Source organism: Sprattus sprattus (assembly GCF_963457725.1).
Source record: "Sprattus sprattus genome assembly, chromosome: 2".
NCBI classification, from domain to species: domain Eukaryota; kingdom Metazoa; phylum Chordata; class Actinopteri; order Clupeiformes; family Clupeidae; genus Sprattus; species Sprattus sprattus.
In genome coordinates, this window is record NC_137921.1 from 23,020,231 (window position 1) to 23,037,607 (window position 17,377).

The 17,377-nt window shown below is 40.6% G+C and overlaps 1 protein-coding gene across 1 annotated transcript in view; it reads right to left on the minus strand.

The window, feature by feature from the left end:
* l3mbtl3 (L3MBTL histone methyl-lysine binding protein 3) overlaps positions 1-17,377 on the minus strand; it is a 57,182-nt gene that overhangs the window by 10,599 nt on the left and 29,206 nt on the right. The window contains exons 15-17 of the mRNA XM_080833722.1: positions 4,631-4,745; positions 3,041-3,143; positions 259-408 (exon numbers count right to left, since the gene is read on the minus strand). Of these exons, the coding sequence (XP_080689848.1) occupies positions 259-408; positions 3,041-3,143; positions 4,631-4,745 (368 nt within the window). The remainder of the gene's footprint in view (positions 1-258; positions 409-3,040; positions 3,144-4,630; positions 4,746-17,377) is intronic.

A 17,377-nucleotide genomic window follows, 5' to 3' on the forward strand; every position in this document is an offset into this window, starting at 1 on the left:
GACAACCAGAGCAACATTAGCGCACTACAGGAACAGCAAAGCACTGCTCAACTACATCACAGTGATGTGGAACGACATGTCAGCATACTAGTACAACATCACATCATCCTAAAACTACATCACAGCATAGCAGCACAACTCGCCGACCAAAATAGTCGAGCTTAGTCTAAACTGAGTGTCGTATAACATCATACCAAGACACGTCTCAGTTACGGCAGACAACAGTGCAGTTCCCATTCTACCATGTTTGAGACTTACTCTGGCATGCCGGTGGAGGTCTCTGGGCTGGGCTCCACCCTCCTGGGCCTGCCCACGCCTGGCGTGCTGCCTGGCATCTCCCCGCTCAGCCGGTCTGGCAGCACAGAGTCCTTGTTGATGTTGATGTCGGAGTATGGGCAGCCCACCGCGCTGAAACGGGAGACAATATGTGGTAAGGTGTGGTCAGGATGAGATAGATGACGAGAGGGGGCCCACTACAAACGACTGGGCCTGCCACTTCACATCAGCTTCTGCACTGACAGGTCTCAAACCTTTTCTTTACTATCTAGTATATGGAGGGGCACGTTTTTTTGTCTCCTCTGGTTGCCGGAGGGAAAGAATTATGCAGTGAATACTAACGCCTCAGTTACCCTGAGGCTGGCTTTGTCCAGAACATAATTTAATGGGCTGAAAATATATGCTTCTGCTACTCATAAATTACTTCTCTTCTACTTCATGTTTTCGTTTTCGTAAATAAAAAATATAAATAAGAATAGCAGCCTAATCTCAGGAAAGGATTCCATTCTGAAATACTGAACTAGAACTTGCACTTTAAACCATAATAAACCAGACACAATGAATCTTTCAGCACTGAAAAATAAATAAATAAGCAATGTGTTTAGCTTTAGTGTTCACTTCACTGTTTGCCTGACTGCTCCTCAATGGTGTGAGATGCTTCTTTCAAGTGCTATTTCTCCATTGGTATATCCACAGTGGCTTGGGTAGGCTATACTGTAGTGGATTAAAGCTATTAGCATATAAATAAGTGTAAGCTGAATAAATATGTCTGTCACGCTGTGCGTGCTGGAAGATTGCGGGAAGAGAAATTGAGGTGAGCCATCTATCTTTGTTTCCCCTATCTCTGTCTTTCATCTTCCCCTCCAATTCAGTTTCTCTTGCTCTTTTCCCTTTTGCATTTCCTCCGTCTCTTCCGTTGTCCAACTGTCTCTCTCTCTCTCTGTCTCTCTCTCATTGTGTTTTTTCTCTCAGCTTCTCTCTCTGTCTCTTTCTTTCCTTATCAGTGCTTCAATCTTTCTGCTGCAGCCAGCTTTAGCATAATGAGGGATCTGCGTCATTATCTTCCTCCTAAAGTTTTCTTCCAGCTGCCCGCTTATTATTCCTTCATTTGCAAACAAACACACAAACAAACAATGTCAACTGACCTCCTCCAACCCCCTCCTAATTAGAATTAGTCATCTCCTAGCAGGCTTTTAGCGCATGACACACTGGGCATTGTATGGGCAACATCAACGGGCAAGCAATTGAACATACTAGTCACAATGAATGACTCCCTGCTAGAATCACTAAGTTATAATAATACAATCATAAATGGGGAAAAACATAAATGTTTAATTTTTTATTTAAAAGATTTATAATTGCAAAATAGTTATTTATTGTGTCTGTGATTCTTTCCAGGAATGCTAGCCTGAGACCCAACTGAGTAGCCCACATCATTACAACACAGGCAAGGGCCTGATTCTCCAGTAATAGCCCTTACCCATATGGCTGCGCTAATTATCACATCTTCAGAACCAGGAGGTAGAGAGATAATGACTGATTTCAAGCAGGCCAAGGACATTGCAGGATTTTCACTTATCACACATACAACTTCACATCATAGGCAAAGAAGCCTTCCCTGTCCTAAGAGCCCAAATGGGACAACTCTGGAGGTATGCACGGGAGGGAGTAGGCCTTCTCTCCTTTAAGAGGTGCTGCCTTGAGGAGTGGCTCCATCTTTCAGAAAGTTGGGAGGTTTTTTTGAGCTGGCGACTCATTGCCGGGAGTCATTGTGTGCTGGTGGAAATGTTTTCTGCGTATGGTAGCATCTTTTTAGACTTGGAAGTGACAAGGAAGATGGAGGTTTCTTTGCTTGGGTGGGTGTTACCTAATTTTTGTTTGTGTGTGGGTGTGTGTGTCTTGTGTGATGCTCAGCATGGGTATATGTGTACAATTGTGTGTGTGTGTGTGTGTGTGTGTGTGTGTGTAAGTGTGTTTGTAAGGCAGAACAGAAAAAGAGGAGAAAATAGAAAGAGGAGAAAAGAGTGTGAAGTAGCCTGGGTGATATTGGTGGACTATTGGTGGTGTGTCAAATGCTAGGGGGGAAGTGACACTCAGTGCCTTTATCGGCACAGCTAATTAGCAGAGACGCACTGCACCGTAGCATTTTACAGCAAGAGCACTGCAGTCAGGGTTGGCTCATGCGCTGCTCCCACCTCACAGTCACTGAGGGGACAATCAGAGGCCCTGTCCATGTGCCAGTAATGAAGGGGAACACATATTAGAGTGTGCTGACAAGGGCAGTTCTGTAAGTCTGTAGCCTGCTTATCTTCACCACTGAGACGGAGCCCAGCAGGCCTTTCTATTGCTGTACTTTACAGAGATAGCAAAAGAGAATATGCACTGCGGCTGAAATCCAATATTCTTCTCAGTCAAGTCACGATTCTTAACTTACGGGTGATGTCTCTGTATTGCTCATTCTGATTGAAAGCAACCTGGTATGTCTGCAGAAAGTCTGAAAAGGATCTTTGTCTACAAAGACGGGCTGTTTTATGTATAAAGGTAGTGACTTGTTGTTTGAACACTGAGATAGTCTTGCAGTGAGCTTCAAATATGCACTATATCAATACAAATCATCTAAAGGGAACAAATCCAATTCCCCAACCACAGCACCCTCTCCGACTGATAACCACATGGCCGCCCAGACCCTGTGGGGATAAGGAGAGTGGGTCTGAGGAGAGTGTTGAGAGGGGGACGAGTGAAGCTTGCGTGGCGACCTGCTTACCTGTGGTGTCCAGAGTAGCGAGCCCCTTTGATGTGGCCCACGCCCTTACACCCAGGGGTGGGGCAGCCGCCCTGCTCCGACGACTCAAACATCTCCTGTGGACCTGAGGGATGCAGAGAGAGGGAGTGTGTTAGATAGATAGATAGATAGATAGAAAGATAGATAGACAGATAGATAAAAGATGATGAAGAGGAAAGATGGTTCACAGACAGAAAGATATTCAACATAGAAGACAGAGGAGAAAGCAAAACAGCAGATCGAGAGAGTGGAGAAAAAGACTGGATAAGAAAGGATGAAGAGAGAGAGGGAGGTGAGAGAAAGCGGTGAGGGATGAGACTTAAAAGAGCACATGTAATTAGCAGAGAGCACATAAACATTGGAATAGCAGTCACATCTATCCATAATTAGCTATGAAATCAGACAGGCATTTCATGTGGTCAAACTCACATGGTTAAAGTATACAGGACTGGAAGTGGGAGATGGTACGAAGAGGAGGTTGAGAACACTTTATTAGGACAAGGTGACCTGGCACTCTCTTTCTACCTCTCTTTCTCACACACACACACACACACACACACACACACACACACACACACACACACACACACACACACACACACACACACACACACACAGACTCACAGACACACAAACACACAGACACACAGACACCCACACACAATTGCTCTCTGTCTATGCCTATTCTTCCTTTCTCTTCTCCATTCCTATAAAGATAGGAATGTATTCAGCACCTGCCGACTGCCGTGTCTTTTAAGCACGCAACGGCTTCCCTGTTACCATGGACACCGATGCAGAGGGAAGGAATTAGCAGGAAGAAGTGGCGATGGGAAAAGTTCATTGTTCGGCTTTCACCTTCACCACTGAATACAATTGACCAGAGATATCGGAGAGAATGAGAGATTGGACGCGGAAAGAGGCTTGGCAGGCAGACAAATGAGAAAAGAGCAAATGGGAAGATAGACAAATAGACAGAAAGATGGACAGAGAGGAAGAGAGGGAGAGAGGGAGAGACAGAACACTGCATTATGTCTTTCAAGAAGCAAATGAGAAAAAGAGCAAATGGATAGATAGACAAATAGGTAGGTGGATAGAGAGAGAGAAAAAGCACTCAACTCCATCAGCCAGCTATGAGGTTTTTTTTTCCCTGTGTAAAGAGCTTTTTAAAAGAAAGTCCTTCACCTGCACACCAGGGCTACAATCACAACAAATCAATGGCCAGACAGAGCACATCCCTATTCACACCCGCCAACCAACCAGACAGACAGACAGATGAAGTGCTCTGAGAGTGCCTCAATTTCAGAAAGCTTGAGCGAGACGTCAAGAAGAAAGAAAGAAAGATGGAGGGAACATCTTATTGTGAAAGAAGACACTGACAGAGGTAGAGAAAGAGAAAGAGGGAAAAGAGAGTGGCTGAAAGACAGAAAGCGAGAGAAGGTGGGGGAGATAAGGAAGGAGAGTCGGGGAGAAGGAAAGAGAGAAGAGAGATAGAGAGAGAGAGAGATAGAGAGAGAGAGAGAGAGTATTGTCAGTGTCCAGGACTGAAGGGGTGACACAGAGGCAGAGACTCACTGATGGGGGGCTGGAGGGGGTGTCCGGTTTTGGCGCACCAGCCTGCCGGGTGGATGTCTGGGCTGTCCGTGTCCACCCAGTAGTCATACTCATCTGTCCAGCCATCAAAATGAATCTAAACACAGAGAGAGAGAGAGAGAGAGAGAGGGAGAGAGGGAGAGAGGGAGAGAGAGAGAGAGAGAGAGAGAGAGAGAGAGAGAGAGACAGACGGAAAGACAAACAGACAAACAGTAAGAAAGACGAGCAAGGTGAGAATAAGAGTTAGCATAGCTTATAATCACAGCCAAAAACTGTTTTTATTTCAGCTCTTTATTTAGCTAAGATCCAATACTTACGGGCAACATATTTGCCAAATCAAAATGTGGATCTGAATTTGAGAATTTTATGACAAACATGCAGGGATTTGAACAGATAGAAAGAGTGTGACATAAATGAAACATCACCAGAGACAAATACATATTTACAAAAGCCAACCCCACTAAATGGAAGGAGAGGCTGAGACAAGCACTGAGTGAAAGGTAGTGCTGAGGGAGCCAAGCTGAGAGAGCAGCGGCTTTACTGTCAATCTGAAAGCTGCCTCCTGACACGCACACACACACACACACACACACACACACACACACATTTATTCATTCATTCATTTATTCATGTATTTATTCATTCATTCATTCATTCATTTATTTATTCATTCATTCGTTGTTCCCAATATGATAATGAGAGGAGGCCAGTAGGCAGAGCCGGTTCAGACCTCCATGGGGCCCTAGGCAAAATTCTGCCAAGGGGCCCTCCTAACTGAACCCCCAAAATGTTCAACCGTCGCACCTGACACCCAGTGCTTCGACTCATCCACCCTTTAAATATATTGCACTTGTGTTGGAATTAAAACCATTTTATTTAGCAGATCCATATTGTCCGTTTTCTGTTGAAGTGGTTGCTAGGCAAACAAATTGAGTCGTGAGAAGACTTGAGCTTAACAAAACGACATGTTTTCGATTTACAATGACCGTGTCTTTATAAAATGAAAGGAGAGTAAAATGCCATAATAAACAACGTCCTAACCTCGAAACATCAAACCAATACTTCAAGCAACAGTTTGATATTTCTCGGTATGATCTCACTCTATTATTAAGTGTTTATTATTTAGCACCATTGTCATAATATTTGTATTTATTCACCAAGAATAAATCGTATCTGCGTCTATATTTGCCTGTGGGCTATCCAAGCAAACAAACTTCAATCTTAGTCAATATGTATCCATTACTTTCAATTTTGTTAAGTGCAGTTGTAACTATACAAGGCTACAACTAAAATTATAGAAGCTAGCAAGACGCACACAGAGACCGGGGATCTCAACCGCCCTGTTGATGAAGGTCTAACACGGACTGTCCCTCCCTCTCTCCCACCAGGAGAGGAGAGCAGCGTTCTGTGAGCAACTATAGTCAAATGAGCTTGAGCAACTTCCGGTTACGATTTTTCAAAATAAAAGCGCCTTATTAACCCTGTGTTTCTTAACTGTCAGAAAGATTAATTTCATAGAAACATCAAAATGGGTTAAAAACGATTCACTGATGTTACAAAAGTATGATTTTCAAGTTTAAATAAACGGAACACTGACTAAATAGGACATTTTGCAATTATTATAGTAAGAAACAGTAAAACACACCACAATCTGCTAATTAAAGGATTATACCTCGATTAAAGTTGGTTGAACATGTTCAGTACACTGTAAAGAAAGGGTAAAATATGTTTAACAGTAATTATTCTGGTCATTCACTGTGAAGTAACACTTGACACACAGATCACACAGGTGAAAAAGGATTATCTCCAATGCCAGGGTATTGCCATGTGACACATATCACACTTTGCTGAAGAAACTAAAGATTGTGTCTCAATAAAAGGGGGATGGAATATGTTCAGGACACTCCAAACATTAAATAAAATGTGAGAAGTAGTTGAGATTTACGTCCCTGAATGCTCCAGAATTCTTTAAACATAGGCCTACAAACAGGCGAAAATGCATTATCTTCAATGGCAGGGCCATGTGACACGTTTAACACTTTGCTGAAGAAACAAAAGATTGTGTTTCAATAAAAGGGGCTGGAATATGTTCAGGACACTCCAAACATTAAATAAAATGTGAGAAGTAGTTGAGATTTACGTCACTGAATGATCCACAATACTTTAAACATAGGCCTACAAACAGGCGAAAATGCATTTACTTTAATGGCAGGGCCATATGACACATATCACACTTTGCTGAAGAAACTAAAGATTGTGTCTCAATAAAAGGGGGGTGGAATATGTTAAGGACACTCCAAACATTAAATAAAATGTGAGAAGTAGTTGAGATTTACGTCCCTGAATGCTCCAGAATTCTTTAAACATAGGCCTAAAAACAGGCGAAAATGCATTATCTTCAATGGCAGGGCCATGTGACACGTTTCACACTTTGCTGAAGAAACAAAAGATTGTGTTTCAATAAAAAGGGGGGTGGAATATGTTCAGGACACTCCAAACATTAAATAAAATGTGAGAAGTAGTTGAGATTTACGTCACTGAATGATCCACAATACTTTAAACATAGGCCTACAAACAGGCGAAAATGCATTCACTTTAATGGCAGGGCCATATGACACATATCATACTTTGCTGAAGAAACTAAAAATTGTGTCTCAATAAAAGGGGGGTGGAATATGTTAAGGACACTCCAAACATTAAATAAAATGTGAGAAGTAGTTGAGAATTACGTCACTGAATGATCCACAATACTTTAAACATAGGCCTACAAACAGGCGGAAATGCATTAACTTTAATGGCAGGGCCATATGACACATATCACACTTTGCTGAAGAAACTAAAGATTGTGTCTCAATAAAAGGGAGGTGGAATATGTTAAGGACACTCCAAACATTAAATAAAATGTGAGAAGTAATTGAGATTTACGTCACTGAATGATCCACAATACTTTAAACATAGGCCTACAAACAGGCGATAATGCAGTATTTTCAATTGCAGGACCATATGACACATATCACACTATGCTGATGAAACTAAAGACTGTGTCTCAATGAAAGTGGGGTGGAATATGTTCAGGACACTCCAAACATTAAATGAAATGTGAGAAGTAGTTGAGATTTACGTCACTGAATGATCCAGAATTCTTTAAACATAGGCCTACAAACAGGTGAAAATGCAGTATTTTCAATTGCAGGACCATATGACACATATCACACTATGCTGATGAAACTAAAGATTGTGTCTCAATGAAGTGGGGTGGAATATGTTCAGGACACTCCAAACATTAAATGAAATGTGAGAAGTAGTTGAGATTTACGTCACTGAATGATCCAGAATTCTTTAAACATAGGCCTACAAACAGGCGAAAATGCATTAACTTTAATGGGAGGGCCATATGACACATATCACACTTTGCTGAAGAAACTAAAGATTGTGTCTCAATAAAAGGGGGGTGGAATAGATTAAGGACACTCCAAACATTAAATAAATGTGAGAAGTAATTGAGATTTACGTCACTGAATGATCCACAATTCTTTACACATAGGCCTACAAATAGGCGAAAATGCAGTATTTTCAATTGCAGGACCATATGACACATATCACACTATGCTGATGAAACTAAAGATTGTGTCTCAATGAAAGTGGGGTGGAATATGTTCAGGACACTCCAAACATTAAATGAAATGTGAGAAGTAGTTGAGATTTACGTCACTGAATGATCCAGAATTCTTTAAACATAGGCCTACAAACAGGCGAAAATGCAATATCTTTTATGGCAGGGCCATATGACACATATCACACTTTGCTGAAGAAACTAAATATTGTGTCTCAATAAAAGGGGGGTGGAATATGTTAAGGACACTCCAAACATTAAATAAAATGTGTGAAGTAGTTGAGATTTACGTCACTGAATGATCCACAATACTTTAAACATAGGCCTACAAACAGGCGAAAATGCAATATCTTTTATGGCAGGGCCATATGACACATATCACACTTTGCTGAAGAAACTAAAGATTGTGTTTCAATAAAAGGGGGTTGGAATATGTTAAGGACACTCCAAACATTAAATAAAATGTGAGAAGTAGTTGAGATTTACGTCACTGAATGATCCACAATACTTTAAACATAGGCCTACAAACAGGCGATAATGCAGTATTTTCAATTGCAGGACCATATGACACATATCACACTATGCTGATGAAACTAAAGATTGTGTCTCAATGAAAGTGGGTGGAATATGTTCAGGACACTCCAAACATTAAATAAAATGTGAGAAGTAGTTGAGCTTTACGTCACTGAATGATCCACAATACTTTAAACATAGGCCTACAAACAGGCGAAAATGCATTAACTTTAATGGCAGGGCCATATGACACATATCACACTTTGCTGAAGAAAGTAAAGATTGTGTCTCAATAAAAGGGGGGTGCAATATGTTAAGGACACTCCAAACATTAAATAAAATGTGAGAAGTAGTTGAGATTTACGTCACTGAATGATCTACAATACTTTAAACATAGGCCTACAAACAGGCGAAAATGCATTATCTTCAAGGGCAGGGCCATGTGACACGTTTCACACTTTGCTGAAGAAACTAAAGATTGTGTCTCAATAAAAGGGGGGTGGAATATGTTCAGGACACTCCAAACATTAAATAAAATGTGAGAAGTAGTTGAGATTTACGTCACTGAATGATCCACAATACTTTAAACATAGGCCTACAAACAGGCGATAATGCATTAACTTTAATGGCAGGGCCATATGACACATATCACACTTTGCTGAAGAAACTAAAGATTGTGTCTCAATAAAAGGGGGGTGGAATATGTTTAGGACACTACAAACATTAAATAAAATGTGAGAAGTAGTTGAGATTTACGTCACTGAATGCTCCACAATACTTTTAACATAGGCCTACCCACAGGTGAAAATGCATTATCTTCAATGGCAGGGCCATATGACACATATCACACATTGCTGATGAAACTTAAGATTGTGAGGAGAGAGGTGTGTAAAGAAGGGAGTGTGTGATAGGGAGAGAAGTAAGGAGGAGAGAGGTGTGTAAAGAAAGGAGAGTGTGATGGGAGAGTGGAGAGAGGTATGGAGTTGATTACAGACTGCACCATCCAGCCCCTCCGACTGAGTGACAAGCTGGTGCAGACGGGTGTGAACGTATACCTGGTATCCTGGATCATTGACCACCTGATGGAGAGGCCACAGTTTCTGAGAATGTGCTGTGCAGCACCGGCACTCCACAGGGGACCAACGCTCTTGTACACATCGGACTTCACCTACTTCACAACTTTATGCAGTGGTGCAGGCACAACCACCTGCAGCTAAACACCACTAAGACCAAGGACATGGCGGTGGACTTTAGGAGGTCTCAGCCTCCTCTGCTTCCAGTCTCCATCGAGGGGGTCAGTGTGGAGTTGGCTAACACCTACAAATACTTCGGAGTGTATCTGGACAATAAACTGGACTGGTCAGCCAACGCTGATGCAAGAAGGGTCAGAGCCGGCTCTACTTCCTGTGGAGGTTGAGGTCCTTGTCTGCAACAAACTCCTGCGCATGTTTTACCAGCCTGTTGTTGCCAACGTCCTTTTTTAGGCTGTGGTGTGCTAGGGTGGCAGCATAAAGAAGAGGGATGCATGGCGACTGGAGAGGCTGGTGAGGAAGGCGGTAGCTGTTGTTGGCATTGAACTGGACTGCCTCACATCAGTGGCGGAGAGAAGGACCCTGAGTAGGTTGCTGACCATCTTGGACAATGTCCACCAACCAATACACAGTACTCTCAACAGACAGAGGAGCATATTCAGTGGCAGACTCCTGTCGATATCATGCTCATCATGTAATAGGGGTGATATACAACAGTTAGTGAAGAGTATACATACTCAAAAAGAAAATAACACTAAGATTTATTTAACCACCACCAGAGACACATCAGGTATATAATCTGAGGCTGGTCAATAGAAGACATGGAACCACTATTTATCCATAATTTCCTCTTGAATTTCAACAGACACTTCATAATAGGTATAATTAGGTATAATTTGATTACATTGGACCTATACTGAATCCAAAATAGGAGAATATAAAAAATATAGGCCTACACTTTTAATACAAATAGCACCAATACAAATATAGACAGTTTGAGAGGGTGCATGTCTGCAGAAGATATGATTTAAAGTGAAGTAAAACCTGTGCTTTCATAATGTAGTCCTGGTTATTAAAGGTTAGTTTTTTTTTCAATCTTATACATAGGCCTGCCTAGTCAATGGTATCGTATAACCATTTTAAAGTAACTTCTAAACAGTACCAAATATGTATACTATATGCAATGGTCATAGCCTATGTTTTTGTAATCCTGTTTTGCTCTAATGCAAGTGCACTGATCAAATACATTATTTTTTAATATAGTTTTCAGCTAAAAGTATCATGTACGTTTAAAAGTAATTTACTATACCTCACCTTGATTTAAAACAAGTTAATATAACGCACAGATAACACAATACTATTATAAACAATGATCTAGCAAGTAGTCAGAATCAGACTTTATACTGACAATTAGGCTACAATAGCTTTCAAACACGCTTTCAACTATTTTCCCGATAATTACGACAAATGCAACAAAAACTCGTTCCATAAAAAAGGTTTTTATACAACCCAGACGATTTACAGGGCTGTTTGTTGTAAAAACCTTTCATTTGATACAAAAAACGTATTTTACTTCCTTGTTTCTTTTTACTTCCTGGGGTTATTGTGGGTTATCGTTGCTAGCAGAACGGAACTGGAGAGGAGAGTTAAAGGCTTTACCTGACTGCTGCTCCCGCAGTTCATTTTCAAGTTCCTTCCTCTTCCTTTTTTCATTCCCCGAGGGATAGCTCCGCTTCATCTTTCTACACTGATAATGCAATGATGCGCATGGGTAGCTATCTGACGTCCGCGACGGACAGTTATGTTGTCACGTTTTTTTTTTTTCCCCACGGGGCCTTTATTATAAGTAATACATTTGCGGGGCCCTACGCAACGTGCGTAGTGTGCGTATTGAAAGAACCGGTACTGCCAGTAGGCGTGGAAACTGACGTGGAAACTGACGTTCAGACATTTTGCAATCAATCCAGAGCCTTGATGATACTGATTTAATGCTATGGTATACTATCAGATCGCCAGGTTATTGCTCTCAGGTTGTGCTTTATGCATACCATGGGATACTCAGGGGTAGGCTTCCCATTCACAAAATGCTGCAAAGATTTAAATATAAAAAGTTCATAATGGCCTTTTGGGACGTTTTGTTCAACATTGATGCAGTGTGTTAAGCTCCTGGCAACTAGCTGGCGTTTGCTATCACTAGTAGCTAGGATAGCTCAGAGTGCAATTTTTTAAACAGTAACATTAACATTTTGATTTTAACATTAACACATTTGTTGTAGAGACTAGTTATGCACTTCTGATGGTAATAATACTAGTTGCCATAAACCATAACTGTTAGGGGATGTTCTCTCAACTAGATAGTTGGTCATCATAACTAGCGATAGATAGCTAGCTAACTGCAAGCAGCTTAATTTATTTTGGAGCAGACATATGTGTATTTTGCGATTTATTGAGTTGGGAGTGGGGTCTCCCACAGTGTTTAATCCACAGCTGGCATCTTTCCTCCTATGTTTTGGGCTTTGGAAATGCGAACAAAAGCGACGTGTCCCTCTAATCTCTCAGTATTGTATTGTAGTAAGAACGACATGTCCCTCTAATCTCTCAGTATTGTAGCCTACCTTGTGTCAGATCTACAAGTCCCGTAGGCACTCTGGGGACGGCCCAGTGTTCCGAAAGGCCAATATTCCGAAATCTCAATATTGTGGAAAAAAAAGTCCCCCTTGCACACTTTAGAACTACTTTAAGTGCCACAAAACACACAGAGCTTTAAATTTGCGCAGCTGAGACGCTCATCGGGCTATCACGCATATCACTTTTCCTAGGCAATATTTGTTAACTTAGCCTACTATGGTTTTGAATATGGGGTACCATTCCTGCGAAGGAAATCACTGTTATTGTAAACAATGCACCACAATGCACCTAGTGGGGCCGGCAAAATGCTCAGTATCGTGCCAAATGCTCAAAATGATCGTATTTGGAGGATCATTATTGTGCATCTGGCAACACTGGGATGGCGGTCGACTTAAGACAGTTCTCTCTAGTCACAGCTCTCGCAAGAGGGTGGAACATAAGGGAGATACCCTTTCCAAAACTTGTTAGGGCGTAAAAACGAGTTTGTGAAAGACCCAGAAACACAAATATCCGATGCACAAAATCCCGGACCATTTTGGAATCCCAACATTTTTTAGGTCTCGGAATGTCCGGGTAAAAGAGGACGTCTGGTCACCCTACATAAAGCACAACCTGTGAGCAATAACCTGTTGATCTCATACGAAGCCATATCATTACATCGGCTCTGGATTGATTGCAAAATGTCTGAACGTCAGTTTCCACGCCTACTGGCCTCCTCTCATCATATTGGGAACAACGAATGAATGAATGAATAAATAAATAAATGAATGAATGAATGAATGAATTAATTAATTAATTAATTAATAAATGATTGAATAAATAAATAAATGAATGAATGAATGAATGAATAAATAAATGAATAAATATATGAATGAATAAATAAATACATACATAAATTAAAAGTAACTTTGATTGACAATTGTGCATTAATTAATATATTTATCCATATATTTCTGTCTAAATGCATGGATGTGGACATTTGTTTATTTATTCATTCATTTGTAAATATGGCAGGTTTGGTCCTCCATAGGTGTAAGTGGATGTATGTGTATGTGTGTGTGTGAGTGAGTGAGGCAGACATTGACAGAGAAAGATATTAACTTACATGAGTATGCCTGTAAATCTTTATTATCTGGGACTGAAAGAGACTAATTGAAACAAATAGTGTGTGAGCTTTTGTTTGAATGCATTACATTAATTAATCTAGTAAAAGGATATAGATTTATCCTTATCAACGGAGACTCAGTCAAGTGAAAATTGAATGTCAAATACTCAGGTTTAATCTTACAATGATGCATCAGAGGAGAGAGAGACGAAACCAAGCTTCAACTAACAGATAGTTTCACCTAGCCTGTTTCTCACTAACTAACTGATGAGAGGTCTCCTGTATTTAACCTATACAACATGTGGGAGTGGATGGTTAGCCTGGCCATTACCAGCCTGTGACTCCATTTCATTCCGTCTTTCAGTCTGGGCCAACCCAATGCATTTTGGTTTCCGAGATAGGCGGGTGCTTATCTTGAGGTTTAAAATCATTGGAGTTCCCTTAACCAATCAGCAACGTTTAGTAAGCATTCGGTAGATTAAACTCTTCCCAAAGCCAGTTGGGAGAAGAGGTACGACGTCCTTTCCAATCATAAAACTTACAAGAAAATACTCTTGTTCTCCTTTTAATTTTCTGATGTTCTCGAGAGTTGAGACAACTTTTCCGATAGCTTTTCGTGTCTTTTCCTCCAAGGCGAGTTTTGCGTCACAGCTCTGAACTGTTCGCTGATTGGTCCTACAAAATTTTGAGTCCTGGAGACGATTGTCAACGGGGTTAGGCCAGACTGAGTATGAGCTTGAAATCAATTCAGGCGGAAATACGTAGGCTGGTGTCACCAGGCTAGTGGATGGTTACCAGAATGCTAATATCTATCTAAGAGACAGAAGGGCTAAGATAATCTATATTTAAATGAAGAGTTCCTGGCCTGAAGTGTTTATCACTTCCCACAGTGATCAGGGCATCTAGGAGCTGTGACCATTTGGGTTCTTACACAATACACAGGAAGTTTATAATTAACATAGCTTTTGACTGTGGATTTACATTGAATAATTGATCTTCTATTTCTCAGATACTATCACTAGGTATGTCTGTTTGTGTTTGTTTGTGTTTGTGTGTGTGTTTGTGTGTGTGTGTGTGTGTGTGTGTGTGTGTGTGTGTGTGTGTGTGTGTGTGTGTGTGTGTGTGTGTGTGTGTGTGTGCGTGCGTGTGTGAGTGTGTGCGTGACTGACAGTGAAAGGCAGTGCATCAAACTCTCTCGTCCTTCAATGCTTGCTGATACAAGCACGATGCCATACCGGCTCGCATGAAGGCTGCAGAGAATTGATAGTGGACGGACAGTCTCAAGAGGACTCGAGGGACCGCAGCCATAATTACACGTGAGGACAGAGACAGAGACTCTGTCTATCTCTCTCCCCTCTACCATCACACTCACTATACTCAATCATGTCCACTGGTAAATCTCTATAGATGCAGACATGGAGGAGCCTCAAAGTACTACCAGTACTCTTTGCCTCTCAAACAGACCACAGAGTGTAGGCAGTTTGGAGCAGCATGTGAGGGAATGTGAATTGCTAACAGAGATGTATGGAAGTGTGAAATTACTGTGAAGGTGATGAGAGTGGGAGGCCATGGGAGCAGGAGGAGGAGGAGGAGGAAGAGGAGGGTGGCAAAGGCAGAAGAGTCTAAGAGGTGTGAGAAGAAAGGAGGGGTGAGAATGGAGTGGTGCAGAGAGACAGCGAGGGAATTTGTGTAATATGCAGTCCCTCAACAATAAAAACTATTTACAAAACAATTAGGTATTTAGGCATAGATATTTACTAAGAAAATGTTATGGTCTATATAAACCCAATGTATTAAAGGGATAGTTCGGGATTTTTGACATGAATCTCTATGGCATCCCCCATCACCAGTGTCATGCAATCACGCTGACTTACCGACCGCAGCGTCCTGTGAGCAGAGTTCTCGTCCAGTTTTGGTCAAACCGAAAGTAGTCCGGCAGGTTTGCTACACCCAGCAAAATAAAAAGTTTCTCTTCCCAAAACATTATGTGTTCAAAAGAGTGATATATTTGCATCCCAAAAACATGGTAGTGGAAAAAGTCACACCTCGTTATCACGCCCTATTTTCAGTACGCACGATACCGCAAACTCACAGCTAGGGTCTACCTGTTTGATTCTCGAAAGTTGATTCGCGAAAGTTTGATTTGCCAAAGTTGCCTGAGAGAAACGTCCGTCACAGGAAAACGATGCTTTATGTCAATTTTATCAAATGTCTCAGTTTTCATCGTTTTCCTGTGACGGACGTTTCTCTCAGGCAACTTTGGCAAATCAAACTTTCGCGAATCAACTTTCGAAAACTGGACGAGAACTCTGCTCACAGGACGCTGCGGTCGGTAAGTCAGCGTGATTGCATGACACTGGTGATGGGGGATGCCATAGAGATTCATGTCAAAAATCCCGAACTATCCCTTTAAATGAGATAGTGATAACCTAAATATATACAAAATCATCATTTAAAGGGGACTTTCTATTGGGAAGTAGCTGTCCCCAACCCTGACATCTAAATTAATTTCAATGCCTGTAAATAACACTTTTAAATTTTTTTAGATTTTTTTCAATTATCTAATTTCAAAGATCTTTATGATTGGGTTTAAACAGAACTTGGAATATTTAGATTTATTGTGGGTTTAATTTTTAAATAAATAAACTATACTCAAAAAATCATGTCCCCAGTTTTCATGTCACTACCGAAACACAAGAGTTTTAGTCCATTGGCTGAGCCTGTGTTTTAGCCACGACCCTGCATTTTTGACCATGCAGTGACACTGCATCCCTGTCCCTCATGGTTGAATGGTAAGTAGCTAAATCCCATAGTTTTTATATAAATGTGTTCCAAAGTCTGAAAATCAACGTGTAACCTTAAGAATTGTCACTACCGAAACCCATGTTTTCTTCAATTAAGTAATCCTTTTGGGGTTTCATGCGAAATCTTATGTTTGAATGTGTGTACACCTCTTCAAAGATTTGTTTGCAAGCTGTGTGCTTCCTAGAATTCTTTATTTATACTTAAAGTTAGCTAGAATTGTCACTACCGAAACAGTCACTACCGAAACATATGGTAGTGACCTGATGATTTCGGTAGTGACAAAATGAAATGGTAAGCAGTTCAATCCCATAATTTTTAAATAAATGTGTTGTGTGGACTAAAGGGCGGCCCAGAGCACCTTTTGGAAGATTTTGGGAGAGAAATGAACATCCATCCAACAGTGCAGTCACTACCGAAACAGTGCAGCACTACTGAAACACTAGATGTTTTGTAAAAAATTAAGTATATTGAGTAATCAACTAAAATGTTATGATACTGATTGATTAAATGTATGTTCAATTTCATCAATCAACAACTCTGGAATCAATATGATCAGTATTTTGCATTTTACAAAGAAATATTACACTTAGATTTTGATGAATTGTATAAATTGAACTTGAAAATTTGGTAAAAATTTCATTTTTATGGATTTCATTGTGAAAACCTTCAAGAAATATTTGTAAAAATACTCTTCAGAGAAGGGAAGGAAACACAATCTGAACAGGTCAATAATAATACTTTTTTACTATAGTAAATGTGATGTTTCGGTAGTGACAATGTTTGGAAGAGGAAAAACATTCCAACACATTCTGAAAATACAATATAAAAATTGACTGTTCTTTTACTAGATATGTGTACTTTAGATATGGTACAATATACACACGGACAAAGTTTTGGGAATAAAACATAAAAAAAATCAAAATATTTCCGACCTGACTTTGCACCAATTAGGTAGAATGGCCCATATATATATATGTGTTTGTAAACAATATATATGTCTGGATAGTGTAGGTACAGTGTATTTGGCATACCAT